The sequence below is a fragment of the Danio rerio genome, chromosome 17 (genome assembly GCF_049306965.1).
Source record: "Danio rerio strain Tuebingen ecotype United States chromosome 17, GRCz12tu, whole genome shotgun sequence".
Classification (NCBI taxonomy): Eukaryota; Metazoa; Chordata; class Actinopteri; order Cypriniformes; family Danionidae; genus Danio; species Danio rerio.
Window position 1 is genome coordinate 44,679,683 of NC_133192.1, and position 16,885 is coordinate 44,696,567.

Genomic DNA, 16,885 nt, shown 5'->3' on the forward strand with positions numbered 1-16,885 from the left:
TATACTTTTTGTCTTTATAGTAACATAAAATCACTGTCCATTGAGACAACCCCCTTTTACTTTTCTTCCATGTGTTCAGAATAATGAGAATTCTTCCATCGCTAAAATATAAGGCTCTGCCATCTTTCTGCATTCTCTCATCGAGTGCGGGATCCAACGTGTCGACATTCAATTTAACTCGGCAAATTATTTTTTTAAAAGCTAATCAATAAACAAAAAATTAACTCATTACATTTTAAAAAAGTAATTCATATATTATTTCTTCATTTTTTTCTTGTTGCTTAAAAAAGTAATATTAATACGTGATTTACAATGTGTTACCCCCAACATTGTGCAGTTATGCAAGTTAATATACTGCAAACAAAACAAAGCATGACAATACAATGTTATAGTCAGAAACACTAAAACTGTATACCTGATCATTTCTTTTTTTTTTCTGAAAGCGGAACTTAGGAAGTTGGAGGGTCTGAAGACCATTGCAGTCACCACAAATGGGATGAATTTGGCCAAAATTTTGCCTGATCTAAAGAAAGCGGGTGTGGATCTGCTTAACATCAGCCTAGACACCCTGGTTCCTGCCAAATTTGAGTTCATCACTAGACGAAAAGGTACAATATGCTGTTGAGCAAGCATAGTTTTAGAGATATACAGTTAGGTCTATACATATTTGGACATGGACACAATTGTAATATTTTTAGCTCTATACACCAACACAATGGATTTTAAATGAAACGAACAAGATGTGCTTTAACTGCAGACTGTCAGGTTTAATTTGAGGGTATTTACATCCAAATCAGGTGAACGCTATAGGAATTGCAACAGTTTGCACATGTGCCTCCCACTTGTTAAGGGTCCAAAAGTACTTCATCCTGTTGCTTTTTCAGCAGTCACATCATCAATAAATACAAGAGAACCAGTTCCGTTAGCAGCCATACATGTCCACTCCATGGCACTACCACCACCATGCTTCTCTGTTTAGAATGATGAGCAGTTCCTTTCCTTTGCCATACTCTTCTCATCACTCTAGTTCAAGTTGATCTTAATCTCATATGTCCATAGGATGTTGTTTCAGCACTGGGAAGGCTTTTTTACAACACTAATCTGGCCTTCCTGTTTTTGAGGCTCACAAATGTTTTACATCTTGTGGTGATCCCTTTGTAATTACTCTGGTGTAGTCTTCCCTTGATTGCTGACTTTGAGACACATACACCTACCTCCTGTAGAGTGTTCTTGATCTGGCCAACTGTTGTGAAGAGTGGTTTCTTCACCAGGGAAAGAATTCTTTGGTCATCCACCACAGTTGTTTCCATGGTCTTCTGGATCTTTTAGTGTTGCTGAGCTCACTGCGTTCTTTCTTTTTAAGAATGTTCCAAACAGTTGTTTTGGCCATGCCTAATATTTTTGCTATCTATCTGATGGGTTTGTTTTGTTTGCTTAAAAATGACTTGCTTGACTGAAAATGACAGCTCTTTGCATCTCATCTTGAGAGTTGACAGTAACAGATTCTAAATGGAACTGGCACACTTAAAATAAACTCTGGACCTTTTATCTGCTCATTGTGTGTGGGATAATGAGGGAATAACACACGCCTGGCCATGGAACAGCTTAAAAGCAAATTGTCCAATTACTTTTGGACCCTAAACAAGTGGGAGGCACATATGCAAACTGTTGTAAATCCTACACCGTTCACCTGATTTGTATGTAAATACCCTCAAATTAAAGCTAAGTGTATGCAGTTAAGGCACATCTTGTTTGTTTAAATTACAAATCCATTGTGTTTGTGTATAGAGCTTGTTAGAATTTTATCGATATCCAAAGATTTATGGACCTAACTGTATATAACAAGTAGTAATGGAATAAAATTAATGTTCTGGGTGAAAACCAAAAATCAAGATTATCATTTATATAATTTATTTGAGATAATAATAAATATTCAATGGTGTCCAACCTTAAATATTGGGCGTGTAATATGCTAGCCTTAAAATCCTTACAATATGTGGTCTTTAATATTCGTAATATTGTAATATCTTGCAGGGTTTCATAAGGTGATGGAAGGCATTGAAAGGGCTATTGAAATGGGTTACAATCCAGTCAAGGTAATGTACCTTCTTTAAAATATCTTTAAAGTACCTCTACTATAGATTTCTATAAACTATTTAATCTTTCAATTCAGTTCATCTTTATTTCTATAGTGATTTTTACAACGTGGATTGTGTCAAAGCAGCTTAACATAGATAAAGTTCTATTAAATTGAAGTTGCTTCAGTTCAGTTGTCAGTTGAAGTTTAGTTTAGTTCAGTTCAGTGTGATGTAAATGTCACTGCTGAAAGTCCAAACCCTGAAGAGCAACTCCACAATTCAATTAAATTCAATTAAATTCAATTTGCATTTATTGGATAGCGCTTTAACAATCTAAATGGTGTCAAAGCAGTTTCACTTAGAAGATCATAGTAAATTGAAACAGTGTAGTTCAGTTTTCAATGTTTAGGTTCAGTTCAGTTTAGCTCAGTTCAGTGTGGTTTAATTACTACTGAGACTCCAAACACTGAAGAGCAAATCCATCGATGCACAGCACTACAGATCCCACACCATGCAACCCAGTGGCGACAGTGGTAAGGAAAAACTTCACCAATTGGTGAAAGTGAAAAATGAAAAAAACCTCGAGAGAAACCAGGCTCAGTTGGGCACGACCATTTCTTCTCTGGCCAAATGTCTTGTGCAGAGCTGCAGTCTAGGCGTATATAAGGATAAGGCCTGGTCCAGGATTATGGAAACCTTGGGATCATCTCGTCGCTGGTCTTGGATCAAATCAGTGGCGCTGCATAGTCTGAGGGCCTCGGAATGAGTATCCCCAGGTGGAAATAGAGAATAAAGAGAATAATTAGAGTAGCTGCTGTTCATAGTGTATATAAATGAGATGCAAAACCTGCGTGGGGCACATTCATGTATCATACCGTATCAAGTATTTTTACTTTAATAAAAAGGTAGGTCTTTAATCTAGTTTTGAAATGAAGGCTATTCCAGAGTTTAGGAGCCATAAATAAGCAGGCTCGACCTCTTTTACTCAACTTAGCTATTTGAGGTACTACAAGAAGCCCTTTTTTTGAGAGTTATGAGATCTTAAAGAATAGGTTGGACTGTAGCGAGACAGAAGGTTAGTTAGATAAACAGGAGCTATATTATTTAAAGCTTTATAGGTAAAAACCAATATTTTAAATTAAATTCGAAACTTAACAGGCAGCCAGTGTAAGGAGGATAAAACTGGGGTGATATGATCATATTTTCTAGACCTGGTAAGAACTCTGGCAGCTGCATTTTGTACTAGATGAAGTTTATTAATAGAGGATGCTGGGCTACAAGCAAACAGAGCATTATAGTAATGTATCACAGAGCATTACAGTACTCTTTTACAGTGGACTTTACTGTGTAAAACTGCAGTACTTTATCAGTATGTTCCTGCAGTGGGCTCACACATATACTCTATTCCATGGCTGTTTGTTGCTTCAACCACTTATAAGCTGTAATGTATGTTCCACTTTGGTTACCCGAAACATGTTTAATCAAATGTCAGAAAATTTTGGAACTACCTTAAAAGTTTATTAACACATGTTTTTAAGCCACACCTGAACAACGCAATGCCATTATCAGACTTGTTATTTTTGCACTGAATTTTGAAAAACCTCAATTACGTGTTCATTGTGGTAAAGTGTTGTCTCTGTCCCCAGGTGAACTGTGTTGTCATGAGAGGTCTGAATGAAGATGAATTGGTTGATTTTGTATCACTGACAGAGAGGAAACCTTTGGATGTGAGATTCATAGAGTACATGCCTTTTAATGGTAAGATTATGTTAACTAATCAAAGAGAAATATACATATACACAGCCCCTCATACAGATTAAAGCACAGTTGTAAATGTTGTGATCTCTGCACCAGTTTCCTAATCATATTAGTAGTATATAATAATCTATATTTAAAGCTTAACAATTAGTGTTCCTCCATATTTATTTTCATGTACATGCATAACATTTTCAAACATGTTTAACATGGTTCCACTCAGGTGATACTTAGCATCAGATACTATGAAACAAGGTACTATGAAGCATCAGGTACATCTTTACATCAGGTACTATGAAACAAGTTTAAACTTTTCTAGTGGTTGACAATAAAGGGATTTGAGACAAACTTTAGTAGATTAATCTTTGTTAGCCAGAAAGAGAGAAAAGCCAGTAGCAGAAGTCTGATACGATTTATCTTTGGTTCCCCCCCTGAAGGTCAATACTAAAGCAGTCACTCCAATAACAAACTGATTAAGATGTCTGTAAGATGTGCAAACAATGTCTCATCTAACCCCACCTCACCTTACACAAAGTAAAACTATTAATCTCTCAAGAAAAAAACAAACAAACAGACAATAAAAATAGCATACAGTAGACTCAGCAATAAGAATTGTAGTAAAATCATAGTAAACAGGTTGAGATTACCCCTTAGAAAAAAAGTTTTTGAAAAACTGGCATTTCCCTTCTGAAAAGTCTAGCATAAATTCCATGCAAGTAAATGTTGGGTTATACTTCTTAGTACTGGTGTAGTTGGTAGACCTACTACAACCCCAAATAAAAAAAAAAAAGTTGAGACAGTATGGAAAACACAAATAAAAAAAAGAAAGTAGTGATTTCTAAATTTACTTTTACTTGTTTTTATTGCAAACAATACAACAAACATTATCTAATGTGTTCCTCATGATTTTTATTTATTTATTTATTTATTTATTTATTTTTTAAATAAACTTGTATTCAAATTTTGGTACTTGCAGCACACTTCAAGAATTTCAAAGTTTGAAAAGTAAAGCATTTACCACTTTGTAATGTTGCCATTCCTTTTCACAACACTTAAAAGACGTTTAGGGACTGACTGAGACACCAGGAGATAAAGTGTTTCAGGTGTAATTTGAATCCCATTCTTCCTGCAAACAAGTGGGCAACAGTATTAGGTCTTCATTGACACATTTAGTGCCTCAAAATGCACCACATATGCTCTATTGGATACAGATCAGGGGCCTCATGTACGAAGACTTGCGTGGAAATCTTACTAAAACATTGCGTACGCACAAAGCTGTAAATGTGCGTACGCAGAAAAAAATTCAGATGTATGAAACACTGCGTACGCCGAATCTCACGCATATTCTTTTGTACATCCGAATGAACGTGAAACTGAGCGCAACATGCACGAGCACAAAACCCCTCCCTGCCTCCTCCCCGTATGAATATGCTAATGACTATGCTAATGGAAAAACCCAACGAAAAAGCAATGGCAAAAGCAAGCAAAAAGAGAAACTTTGAACAGAATGTGAATTGGAGGTGCTCCTTTCGGAGGTAGACCGGAGAAAAGCGGTGTTATTTGCAAGTTTGTTCTCCGGAATTAACAACAAAAGAAAAAAAATAGAGTGGGAGAGTTTAGCTGATGCGGTCAACACAGTTGGGTCTAAACATTGCACTGAGTGCATTAAAAAAATAAATAGTCTGGTTTATATCTGTAAAATGTTGCAGCAGTCTTAACAGTCCCAGTGGCGCGTTCGTAAGACGCATGTCAACATGTTTTGACACGTTCGAGCATGAACTCGGCTCGAATCCAGCGTCTGATGAACTCTTTCTTCTTGTTTTCCCCGCTACATATCAGATTTTACCCACTATTTATCACGAGAAAGACAAGTAGGAATCATCAATAAGTTTGTGCATCATATTTTATTTGCACATTTATTGAATGAAATGTTTCTGATTCACGAATGCAAATTCATCTTCAGATAGTGTCTTTATAGCAATGTGCGTGCAGTAGATAGCTCAGATTACATTGGGAAAACAGGCGACCGCTGCAAATTGTGCTTTAATGTTTAGCTGCTCAACTGTATGGTATGGAAACCTTTTTTACCTGCTAGATGAACCTGTCTCATACAGCTGCCATTGCAAGGCTCAGACACTTTGTAGAGAGGAATTTAACACAACTGCCTCTAGGAGTCGCCAATGGAAATAAAACAGACACGCACAAAAAATGTGCGTACGCCTGCCAAAAAGCTGCCGTGAAGCTGCGCACATTCCCACGTTCAGTTCATTGTTAGTAAATCCAAACGTGAGCAATTCTGAGCGTGAAACCTGGCGTACGCAAAGTTTTTGTGCGTACGTAGCGTTGATACATGAGGCCCCAGGACTGCAGACAGGCCATCCAAGTATCTGTATCCTAATCCTCCACAAACAGGACTTCTTAATGTGTGCAGAATGTAGTTTTGCATTGTCTTGTTGAAATATGCATTGGCATCCCTGGAAAAGAAGGTATATAGTGCTTCAAAATCTTTATGTACTTTTCAGCATTAATGATGCCATCACAGAAGTGCAAGTTACCACTGACACAACCCCATACCATGACAGACCCAGGCTTTTAAACTTGTTGCTGGTAATAGTCTGGATGTTCCATTTCTTCTATGGTCCGGAGCATGCAGCATCCATTGGTCACAAAAAATACCCAATATACAGATTCATCTGACTGCAGTACACATGTGCAGTGGTCCATCCTAGATGCATCTGAAGTATTCCTGAGCCCATGTGGTGATATCGCTTATAGATGAATGAGGATTCTTGATGCAGTGCAGGCTGAGGGATCGGAAATCACGGTTGTCCAGCTTAAACTTGCGCCCTTGTCCTTTACGCACTGAAATCCCTATATATTCCTTGAATCTTTTAATTATGTTATGCACTGTTGAAGGTGACATATCCAAATATCTTTCTGTCTTCCTTTGAGGAACATTGTTTTTAAACATTTCAATATTTTTTCACGTATTTGTTTGCAAACTGGCGACCCTATGCTGTCTTTGCTCCTGAAGGACTTTCTTGGATCCTATAATTACAATCACCTGCTGACATCACCTGTTTCAAAGCACATTATTATTTAACCAATTTACCTGATTACTAGCCCTAAACTTCTCCTTTCCCAACTTTTGGAATATGTTGCAGGTCTAAATGACAAGAGATGACGTATGTTTACAAATGAAATGAAGTTGACCTGAAATATTAAATATTTTGTGTGCATATGGTCTGCAGTAAATACAAGTCAAAGTAAATTTGGAATTCACTACTTCCTATTTTTATTTGCGTTTTTCATACTGTCAACTTTTTCTGATTTAGGGTTGTAGATCCTACCCTACCTGGGATACTAACAGTTTTTTTCCACTATCGGGCCAAACGATTCAGTTTGCTTAACAAGTCCATTCTGTGCTGATCCAGTCCAGGCAGTTTCATTTTTCACTGTGGAGCTTATAATAGAACTGTTTAGAATGTAATACAAATTTGATATATGTAGATACAATATGGCGGTTCATTCCACTGTGTGCTTAATAAAGGGACTAAGCCGACAAGAAAATGAATGAATAGAAACAATATGATATAAATTAAGCTGTAATTGTTTATAAGTGCAGTTGATTTCATCTAAGGCTGTGTCATTTGTAGGGCTGCTGCTTGTTTTTTTTCTTTCTTTTGTACAGTATGATCAAGTTGTTCTTCTCATAATTGCCAGCACAAAACAAGCCATTTTGATCTGAAAATCCTTTATAAAAAAAAAAAAAAAAGATTTCTACTTAAAAGAATGTAAAACAGTTGAATGTTGCTTAATTAACAGTTACTTTTTTGTAGGTAACAGATGGAACTTTAAGATGATGGTGAGCTATCAAGAGATGCTAGATTGTATAAAGCAAAAATGGCCCAATCTGCAGCCTCTGCCCGGAGAGGAAACAGACACAGCCAAGGTCAGCCCAACTCCAGACTGCTAAATAAATCATTGGCCATGAATTGTTCTTGGTGTTCTTAAGTCTCATTAGAGTAGTTAAAAATATTTTGGTTTTAACCCAGGGCTGGGGGTTAAACTTATGCCCGCGTTTCCTGTGTCACTGTACTTTATTGGTGTTGGAGTCATCTTCATAAAGGGCTGTAACATCCTAGGCTACATACACACAAGTTTCTGGAGTGACAACCACATTTCAACACATGTAACCAAAATGTAATGATTTACAATGTTCTATCAGTGTTGCTTTATCGGTTATTATAACTACTGTATCCATGTGCTTGATGTTAAGTTTTGCTTAAAAAGAATTCAAGTTTATGGTTATTTTTAGCCAGATATTTTTTGTTATTTTCTGTATAAATTATTTATATAAAAAACAATAGTAATTTATAATAAATACTATAGTATTTTGAACCATATTTTAGCACAAGTGCCATATTTTATTTACAACTCTTTGTTGATTAAAGCTACATCATATTGTAGTATAAACTAGAGAACTAACATACTGTAGGGTTCTTTAGTTTTTATCATAAAAATGGTGTACTGTAGTATAATATACCCTATAGTTGTAAAAAACTACAGTATTTACACATTTGTATATATTACTGTAGTTGTTGTGTTACCCTAGCAACTATAGAATTACCACAACAGACTAAATTAAGTACTTTACTATTACTACTACTATGGTTCAAAAACACTATATTATAGTAGTAATCAAAAACACTATAGCAGGGGGTGCTCAACCTGTGATCTGTGTGGGTCCTAACTCCCCAGTATTTGGATAGGGACTTTCGGATGAGACGTTAAATCAAGGTCCTGACTCTCTGTGGTCCTTAAAAATCCCAGGATGTCTTTTGAAAAAGACATCCGGAAAAAGTCAGGGTTTAACCACAGCATCCTGGCCAAATTTGCCCCCTAACCATCCCCATATCATAATTGGCTTCATCCCCTTTACACCAGTCAGCTAGTGTGTTTTGTGCAGCTTGTTGCGTCATCCAGGTGGATGCTGCACACTGGTGGTGGATGAGGAGATTCCCCTCAAAAATGTGTGTTCTCTGTGCAGTTGCTTATTATTTTGTACAAACAGAAGAGAAGAGAGATGTCAATAGCAAATAATTGTTCAGTTCAGTTACATACACACTGTGTGGAAATGAGCCAGATGTTAATGCAGTTGTGGAGTGTGACTCTTATAAATCTTTGAATTATGCGAATACAGGATTAAGCACATGTGATTTGAAAACTGAACATATGGGAAGTAATTACATAAGGCATCAGCAGTGTGTTTATTTGTGTGTACTGTGCTCATAGGCATTTCAAATACCAGGATTTCAGGGCCAGATGGGTTTCATTACCTCAATGTCAGACCATTTCTGTGGTTCCTGTAACAGACTGCGCATTACGGCTGATGGCAACCTCAAGGTAATGTTCCTTTGCTTTTGAAAGAGTTAGTTCATCCAAAAATCTCATCCTATAGTTGTTCCAAACACCTGAGACCTTCATTCGTTTTCAAAACACACATGAAGATACTTTAGGTAAAATTTGAGAGTTCCCTCATCCTCCATAAACCCGATGGTCACTCTGTCTGAGCCCCAGCATTCTTCTGTGGAGAGAGTAGAACCTAACAGAAGGACAACCATCTGTGCAGCAATCCACCAATCAGGCCTGTATGGTAGGGTGGTCAGATGGAAGCCAGTCCCCGTCTGGAATTTGCCAAAAGGCATCTGAAGGACTCTCAGACCATAAGAAACCAAATTCCCTGGTCAGATGAGACTAAAATTGAACTCTTTGGAGTGAATGATTGGTGTCACGTTTTGAGAAAACCCGACACTGCTCATCACCAGGCTAATACCATCCCTACAGTGAAGCATGGTGATGGCAGCGTTATGCTGTGGGGATGTTTTTCAGCAGCAGGAACTAAAAGACTAGTCAAGGTTCCTGAATCATTCAGAGTCCAGAAAAATACTAAGAAACATCCCCTAAACAAACCATATGAATATTGTGAAGCTACAAGGATACTTTTGTGCACACATAAAGCAAAAATAAAATCTGTATTCAACTGTTTCTTTATTTCAGTGTCAGTATATTGTGCACGTTCACAAGCATTAGTGATGAATACCCCTGTTTGAAACAAAGCACAGGTGCATCCAAGGTTAAACAGTACATCAAAGACATAACCAAATGCGATTGAGTTCCTATTGTACAACAGCTCATGGCCGGTTTTGAGGATGTTTTTAGGTATTTTCTGAACAAGTCAGGAATTTTGCTGTCTATGGAGGATGAGGGAGCTCTTCGATTTCACCTAAAATATCATCATTTGTGGTCTGAAGGTGAACATCACAAATATCTCTGGAACAACATGAGGATACATGACATAATTGTAATTTTGCCCTTAAATTAGACGGCCACTAATGCTAGTGTGTGTTTTACATATGTGTCTGTGTTGGCCCACTGTTAGGTTTGTTTATTTGGGAATGCAGAGGTGTCTTTGAGAGATTTTCTGCGTTCTGGAGCAACTGAAAAAGAACTACTGCATATCATAGGGGCAGCGGTTGGGAGGAAGAAGAAACAGCATGCAGGTAGACGTACACCCCTCACTGCGTTTCTTGATTAGAGTTTTTGTCTTGTTTCTAGTCCATAAATCAAAAATTTCTTAAATCAACAAGCCTTTTCCAGACAAGTAAAAAATATTGTTGTTTTCAGAAATAGTCACAATTAAGTGGGTTTGTCCTTAAAACTAGCAAAATTACCTGCAGATTAGTTTGTTTGTGGTTTCATATAAGATTATTTTACTTAACCCATAAGTATCAGTAGGTGGCACTGTGGCTCAATGGTTACCACTGTGGCCTCATAGCAGAAAGGTCACTGGTTTTTGAGTCCCGGCTGGGCCAGTTGGCATTTCCGTGTGGAGTTTGCTTGTTCTCATGTTGGCATGGGTTTCCTCCGGGTGCTGCGGTTTCCCCCACAGTCCAAAGACATGCAGTATAAGTGAATTGAATAAACGAAATTGGCTGTCGTGTATGTAAATGAATGAGAGTGTATGGGTCTTTCCCAGTACTGGATTGTGATTGTAAGGGCGTCCACTGCGTAAAACATATGCCATAATAGTTTGTGGTTCGTTTTGCAGTGGCGTCCCCTAATAAAGAAGGTAGTAAGCTAAAGAAAAATGAATGAATGAATGAATTATCAGTGATAATAATCGCTGATAATAAGACAGTTTCAGATATCAATTGTTGATGATTTGTCATACCAACTGCAGTGCTACCCACACATAGACTTTACTTGGGCAGGCTGCCCAGGTATATTAACAGCCACCCAAGTATATTTGGTGGTGACACATGAATGATACTATTATTATCATCCTTTTACATCCTTTTTTTTGTATCCGCCCAAGAAAGCCAAATATTTTCGATTGATTAACCACTGGAAAATCTTCTCTCGCTCTGCAAAATGACATCTATGCTAGCTGCAAAATATTAGTACACCATTAGAAATAGTTAATCAAATAACTTGCCCTATTTAATAAATCATAACTTTTTATTTTTATAATTATTATATATATTTTTAAATATTGTCTGTTTTCTTTTTTTGTTATTTATTTCTCATTTGCTGTATATTTTATTAATTTAACAAAGTTAATATATTACATACTTTATCTAAAACACTTTGTCAATGCCGCATACAAAATGTCATGAAGCAACTGTCAGTGGTTGCGCATGGCTCCTTAATAGCATAAAAGTGAGAGAAACAGTGGATTTCTTTTAATTTAACAGCTTTTTAAAATAACTTTAACCCATTGAAAAGAAAAGTGAATAACAGTGTCATAATAAATAAAATCATAGTTAAAAATCACATTATTTTTGTTTGTCGAATATAGTTGACCATTTATGTGCTCTGGGTAAAAGGTGTGTTTCAATCCGGCTAGTACATCATGTATATTTCAAAACTGTGGGAAGCACTGAACTGCCTGGCAAATGATTACTATTAAACTACTGAAGAACACTCAATTGAGTATTTACTATATTTGTAGTGAATGTAATCATCTCTTCTTTTCTTCAGGGATGCTGAATATATCCAAGATGAAAAACCGGCCGATGATTCTCATTGGTGGGTGATGTGGCTGTACGTAATACATTTCCCACCTCACACAAACTACAGGACCACTTCTGTCCTTTTCTGCATTAAAGTTTTTATAGCTTTGAGGATATACAAGTGAAAGTTTAGAATTAGCTGCTTTTAGCTTTGCTCTGAAGCACAAACACTAAAACAATTGTTTTAAAATTTAGGCTTTAAATAGGGTTGATCATTTACATCATGCAACTTTTTTTGTTCCTTATGCCAAACAAGAGTGCATCATGAGTTTAGGTGTATTTACATGGCACATTACTAACCACAAATTGTATTTATGGAAGGAAATTTACAGTATGGCCCAACCCTAAATTCTACCCCTTAGCCGTTCCCTTTACCCTTACCCCTTGTTTTGCGTGTTCATGTGAAGAAGTAGGGGTATCCCAATTCTCTTTAGCTTGAAGCCATAGGGCTAAGGAGAAGGACTAGATAACCCTTGAAATGGAGATGGTTCATGACCACACTCGAAACAAAGGGGTAAGAATATTTCCCCATAATACACCATCTACAACATGGCTGCACACGGAAGTCAGCAGATGCACAAATTAGTCTTTTTTTTTTGTATTATTATGAATTTTTACAACAAACAAGCACATGTTTTAATACATTCATAATTGCATGTGTTTACCATCATTGTTTAAATTACAATTCGCTATCTATAATCTCTAATAATAACTCATGTATAGCAGTCCCACCACATTCTGACACTCAATGATACTCGAATCCCCAGTCAGAAAAGTCTAGTGGGTGGTAAGGGGCTTTTTACTGTGTCTTCTATAATGTTTATGTAGTTTTCGTGTGTTTACATAGATAAATATGGCCACTGTGTAAATGTACAGTACAGTTTACGATCTTATTGCCACATTATATCATTATGATAAAATATAGTTGCCTTCGGGGATTTCCTCAAGATAAATACCAAAAAATAACACAACTGAAATAACTACAGCAGTCGTGCACATCTCATATGAAGAGATCGCGATGACAAATGATGACCTGTGGCGGTGTTGTAGTGGTCTCCCATTTCTTAAGGGTAAATTTTGAAGCCCTTCCCCGTCATACTCTGTTTCAAGGGCCAAGGGGAAGGGGTACAAAAATAGAATTGGGATTGGGCTTATGTCTTCATGGAACGTGATCTTAATATAAATGAAAACATAAAACATTGGTTTTGAGCTATTCACACAAATAAACCAATGCAACATAAGGCTGGTTTTGAAATATATTGTTATGTGTATCCTTGTCTACAGGTAGAGACTGCACTTGGCTGCTGCCGATGTCTCCATTTAGAGACAATCAGAGACAGACTCTTCCTCTAATCCACCGCATGGATTTGGCAGCCATTTCTACAACCCAGTCATTAGGAAAATGCAATCATCGCCCATTTCATGTTATTGGCTATCAGGATTACAAAAGCACTTTTGTTACTGATGCACTATATTCGTTTTATTCCTTGACACGCTTTACCAATCGGAAACAAAATCGCAAAGCCTTAGAAGCACTTTGCAATGATAGAATTTCAAAATCTTATCGAGTGACTGTTAGTGCTTCAAAACAAAACAAATCCAGAATGTTACTACAGCACATTTTGCAAAAACACTCTCGTCCACCAGTGCCACAATCAAAAATATTTGCTCTCATCCCATTTCTTAGCACATCTCGCGCACTACTTAAAGATTCAGCCCTGCAGTTTGCACGGCACTGCCACCACAAAACCCCTGAATGTGGGTTCCATTTGAAAATCCGACATAAAGACTTAAAATCCAGCCTTGATGGAACCTCCAATCAGTTGACTCACACTGATGCGCAGGGTAAAGCCTCCATGGTTAATGTTGGGGCTAAGGCAGTAACTCGTCGCACAGCTACAGCTTGTGGCAAGGTTATCCTAGGTCCAAAAGCCTTTAATCTGGTTTGTGCCAACCAGGTAGCCAAGGGTGATGCCTTAGCGGTAGCACAGCTAGCGGGCATCATGGGTGCCAAGCAGACCTCCAATCTCATTCCTCTCTGCCACCCACTTCCTCTTGACCATGCCTCGGTTACCATTGAGCTGCTAGAAGAGGAACATGCTGCTGTCATCAAGGCGACCTGCCAAACCACAGGCCGCACAGGAGTGGAGATGGAAGCGCTAACTGCCGTTTCAATAGCCTCGCTTACCCTCTATGACATGTGCAAGTCAGTCAGCCATGACATTATCATCACTGATGTAAAGTTACTCAGCAAGACGGGTGGACAACGAGGTGATTATCATCTCTGACTGCACAAACAACACTCTCATCTGTTTGAGAGCTAGAATGTAACCACTACGTTTAACTCTTCAGTAACACTTTATTGAAGGGGTGTTCATAAGACTGTCATGACACCTTGTGGCCTTCATGACATGTTATGAATATAAATACAATTTTAAGCATGCTTATGACAACTGTAGCTCATTTATGCCATTTGAAATGCAAAGGTGACATTGTTGTGTATTTGTTAGGGCAACTTGACAAACAAATACATCACTACATGTGTTTTTCTTTGTCATGACAACTTGACATTACCAAGACAACATAACTTTATAATGTAATATCATACTTTAACTTTATAATGTATATCATAAAATATGTCATAAGCATGAATGTCATGATGCCATTAGAATTGTCATGAATATTTTTCTTATCACTTTTTCAGAATTTGTCATTAAAATTTAAAAAGTCGCAAATTTTATTTCTGCATCATTAACGTTTATTGACATTTTTATGACTAATTCAGTTTGTGCCACTGTTGTTAAACAAAAGAAAAATATTAATGATGTTGTTATACAATAACATGATAATAATGGTATTATGACAATTATGCTTGAGAGATTTATGACACTTTGGGCCCTATCATACATCCGACGCAATAAGGTGCAAGGAGTGTTTGCTGCGATGTGTTGCTATTTTCAGACCAGCGCAACCCTAGTTTTCCCGTTTTGCGCCATGTTGTTTAAAAAACAAATCCATTTGCGCTGCTTCGTGGACTCATAGGTGGGCCAGTTTAGAAAAAGGTGTGTTAAGGCGTATTGTTGGCGCGTTGCTATTTTGAGGAACTAAAACAGTCTGAAAACTAGTCTGAAGTCCAGTGCAGAGCATGTTAGTTCTGCGCCTTCAACGCGTTCACATTGCCTAAAGGGCACCTATGGCGAAAAATCTATTTTTCAAGCTGTTTGGACAGACATGTGTGTAGGTATAGTGTATAAACCATCATATTGGGGTGATATAAACACACCCAACCCTTTTTTTTTTTTTCGATTTAACAACATAAAAATTGACCAATTGGATCGGTTTTGAGATCGACCACAGCTTGACGTAGAAGTGTGATCCCCTCGCCCACCAATATTGATTGACAGGTGCGCATTACCACATCCTCAGTTTGTTTTTCACGTCCGCCATTTTCAGCATGTCTGAGTCAAAGCGATGTCACCAAAAGAACACCATTGCTTTATTTTTGGATGTAGGTGAGGTGAGGCTGTAAAGTGTGAGCGTGTTGTCTCACGTGTGCGTCCCTTCATTGGAAATAATGCACTTGCCTTAGTTATAGCCTCAGCTAAAGTTCAGTGATCCGTGCAGAAAGACAGTGTTGAGAAGCCTTTACGATTAATTAACAATGACGAATTAAAGTGCTGTTAAAAGTGAAACCAGTTAATCGTTGCATCCCTTTACGGATGAACCATGCATCATTACGTAGTGCTGTAAAACTATGCAAAGACACAAATATGCATGGTTTCCGCTACATTCATTCTTGCGCCATGTGCACCATGCCAAAATTGATCCCACCATGGCTACATTACAGCTTTTCATTAAAAACATTCAGTCGTGTTTTTGTTTTTTTACTTAGCGGATTATAATCACACTAAAACGTATTAAAAGTTAAGTGAATTATAACAGCACAAACTTTTCTGTAACCGTAGTAGTGCTGTGCGTCATTTGTTTTACCCTTTAAGGTTACGTGCTGACTGACTGACTAGGTGACTGACAGGTGCGTGATGCGTGAGGCCAGCAAACACGAAGTATAGCCTTTTCACTTTACTTCAAGGCCGCATTAATACTGCTCGGTAGGTCTATTGGAGACGTTAATAAATATTCCTAGCAAATCTAATAAACATACTCCTTACATAAACGCACTAAATCGCACATCAGCAGCGTTTATTTGAGAGCGCACAAGAAGATCTTTGCTGGAGCAGCATATATTTAAGGGGGCTTGTAATTCTGCACACACAACATTTGTCAATGAAATAACGCCACAGGTAGTTGGTAGATCTGTTTAAAAAAGGCCTGCTTCCACAGCTGGAAAAAATCCTAGAGGAAATGCTGAAATGATTTTGTAACTACCACTCTGGCACATTAGGAATATTGATTCCTCTACAGTAGTCTCTGCTTAGTCTGTATCCGAGATAGGGTCGTACATGAATGCTGGTCCTCTCACTCATGTTGCTTCTCTCTATCTGCCTGTCTGTTGCCATAAACAAAGTGGGGGAGCTCCTGGCAAAAAAAAAAAAAACTATCAACTATCAACTAAATTCATGACAAGTTGCTTTTGTGTAATGTTATTATAATGGTATTATTTATTAAATTGTATATATTATATATAAATATATGCATATTTACATTTGTTTAAAAAAAAAAAAAAAAAAAGCTTAGATTTGTCCACCTGTCAGGTTTTAGATTATATAGGGCATAGGATATTTGTTTTGATATGACTTTTTTTGACCACACCTCGTTAATGTTTTTTTTTTTTTTTATTAGTTTGATGGAAATTAGAACTGAATTTAGAAATAGATTTGAAATAAATCTTTGCATTTAAGTAACAAAATTAAATATGTAGGCTATTGGATGTCTTCAGTGGAGTGAGTACAACACCGTTTCCTTACCCACGAAAGAGAAAAATAGAAAGAGACCGAATGGAGTTCTTTATCCTCACGC

The 16,885-nt window shown here is 37.3% G+C and overlaps 1 protein-coding gene across 2 annotated transcripts in view; it reads left to right on the top strand.

Moving 5' to 3' along the window:
• mocs1 (molybdenum cofactor synthesis 1) overlaps positions 1–16,442 on the top strand; it is a 33,310-nt gene extending 16,868 nt beyond the window's left edge. The window contains exons 4-11 of one of the 2 annotated variants that reach the window (NM_001105660.2): positions 444–608; positions 2,035–2,096; positions 3,725–3,836; positions 7,673–7,785; positions 9,129–9,239; positions 10,276–10,396; positions 11,877–11,939; positions 13,193–14,321. In NM_001105660.2, coding sequence (NP_001099130.2) covers positions 444–608; positions 2,035–2,096; positions 3,725–3,836; positions 7,673–7,785; positions 9,129–9,239; positions 10,276–10,396; positions 11,877–11,932 — 740 coding nt within the window. In that variant the 3' untranslated portion in view covers positions 11,933–11,939; positions 13,193–14,321. Of the gene's footprint in view, positions 1–443; positions 609–2,034; positions 2,097–3,724; positions 3,837–7,672; positions 7,786–9,128; positions 9,240–10,275; positions 10,397–11,876; positions 11,940–13,192 lie in introns of both variants that reach the window. The other variant, XM_009293238.5, reaches the window with a different exon arrangement.
• The last annotated feature ends 443 nt before the right edge of the window (positions 16,443–16,885 follow it).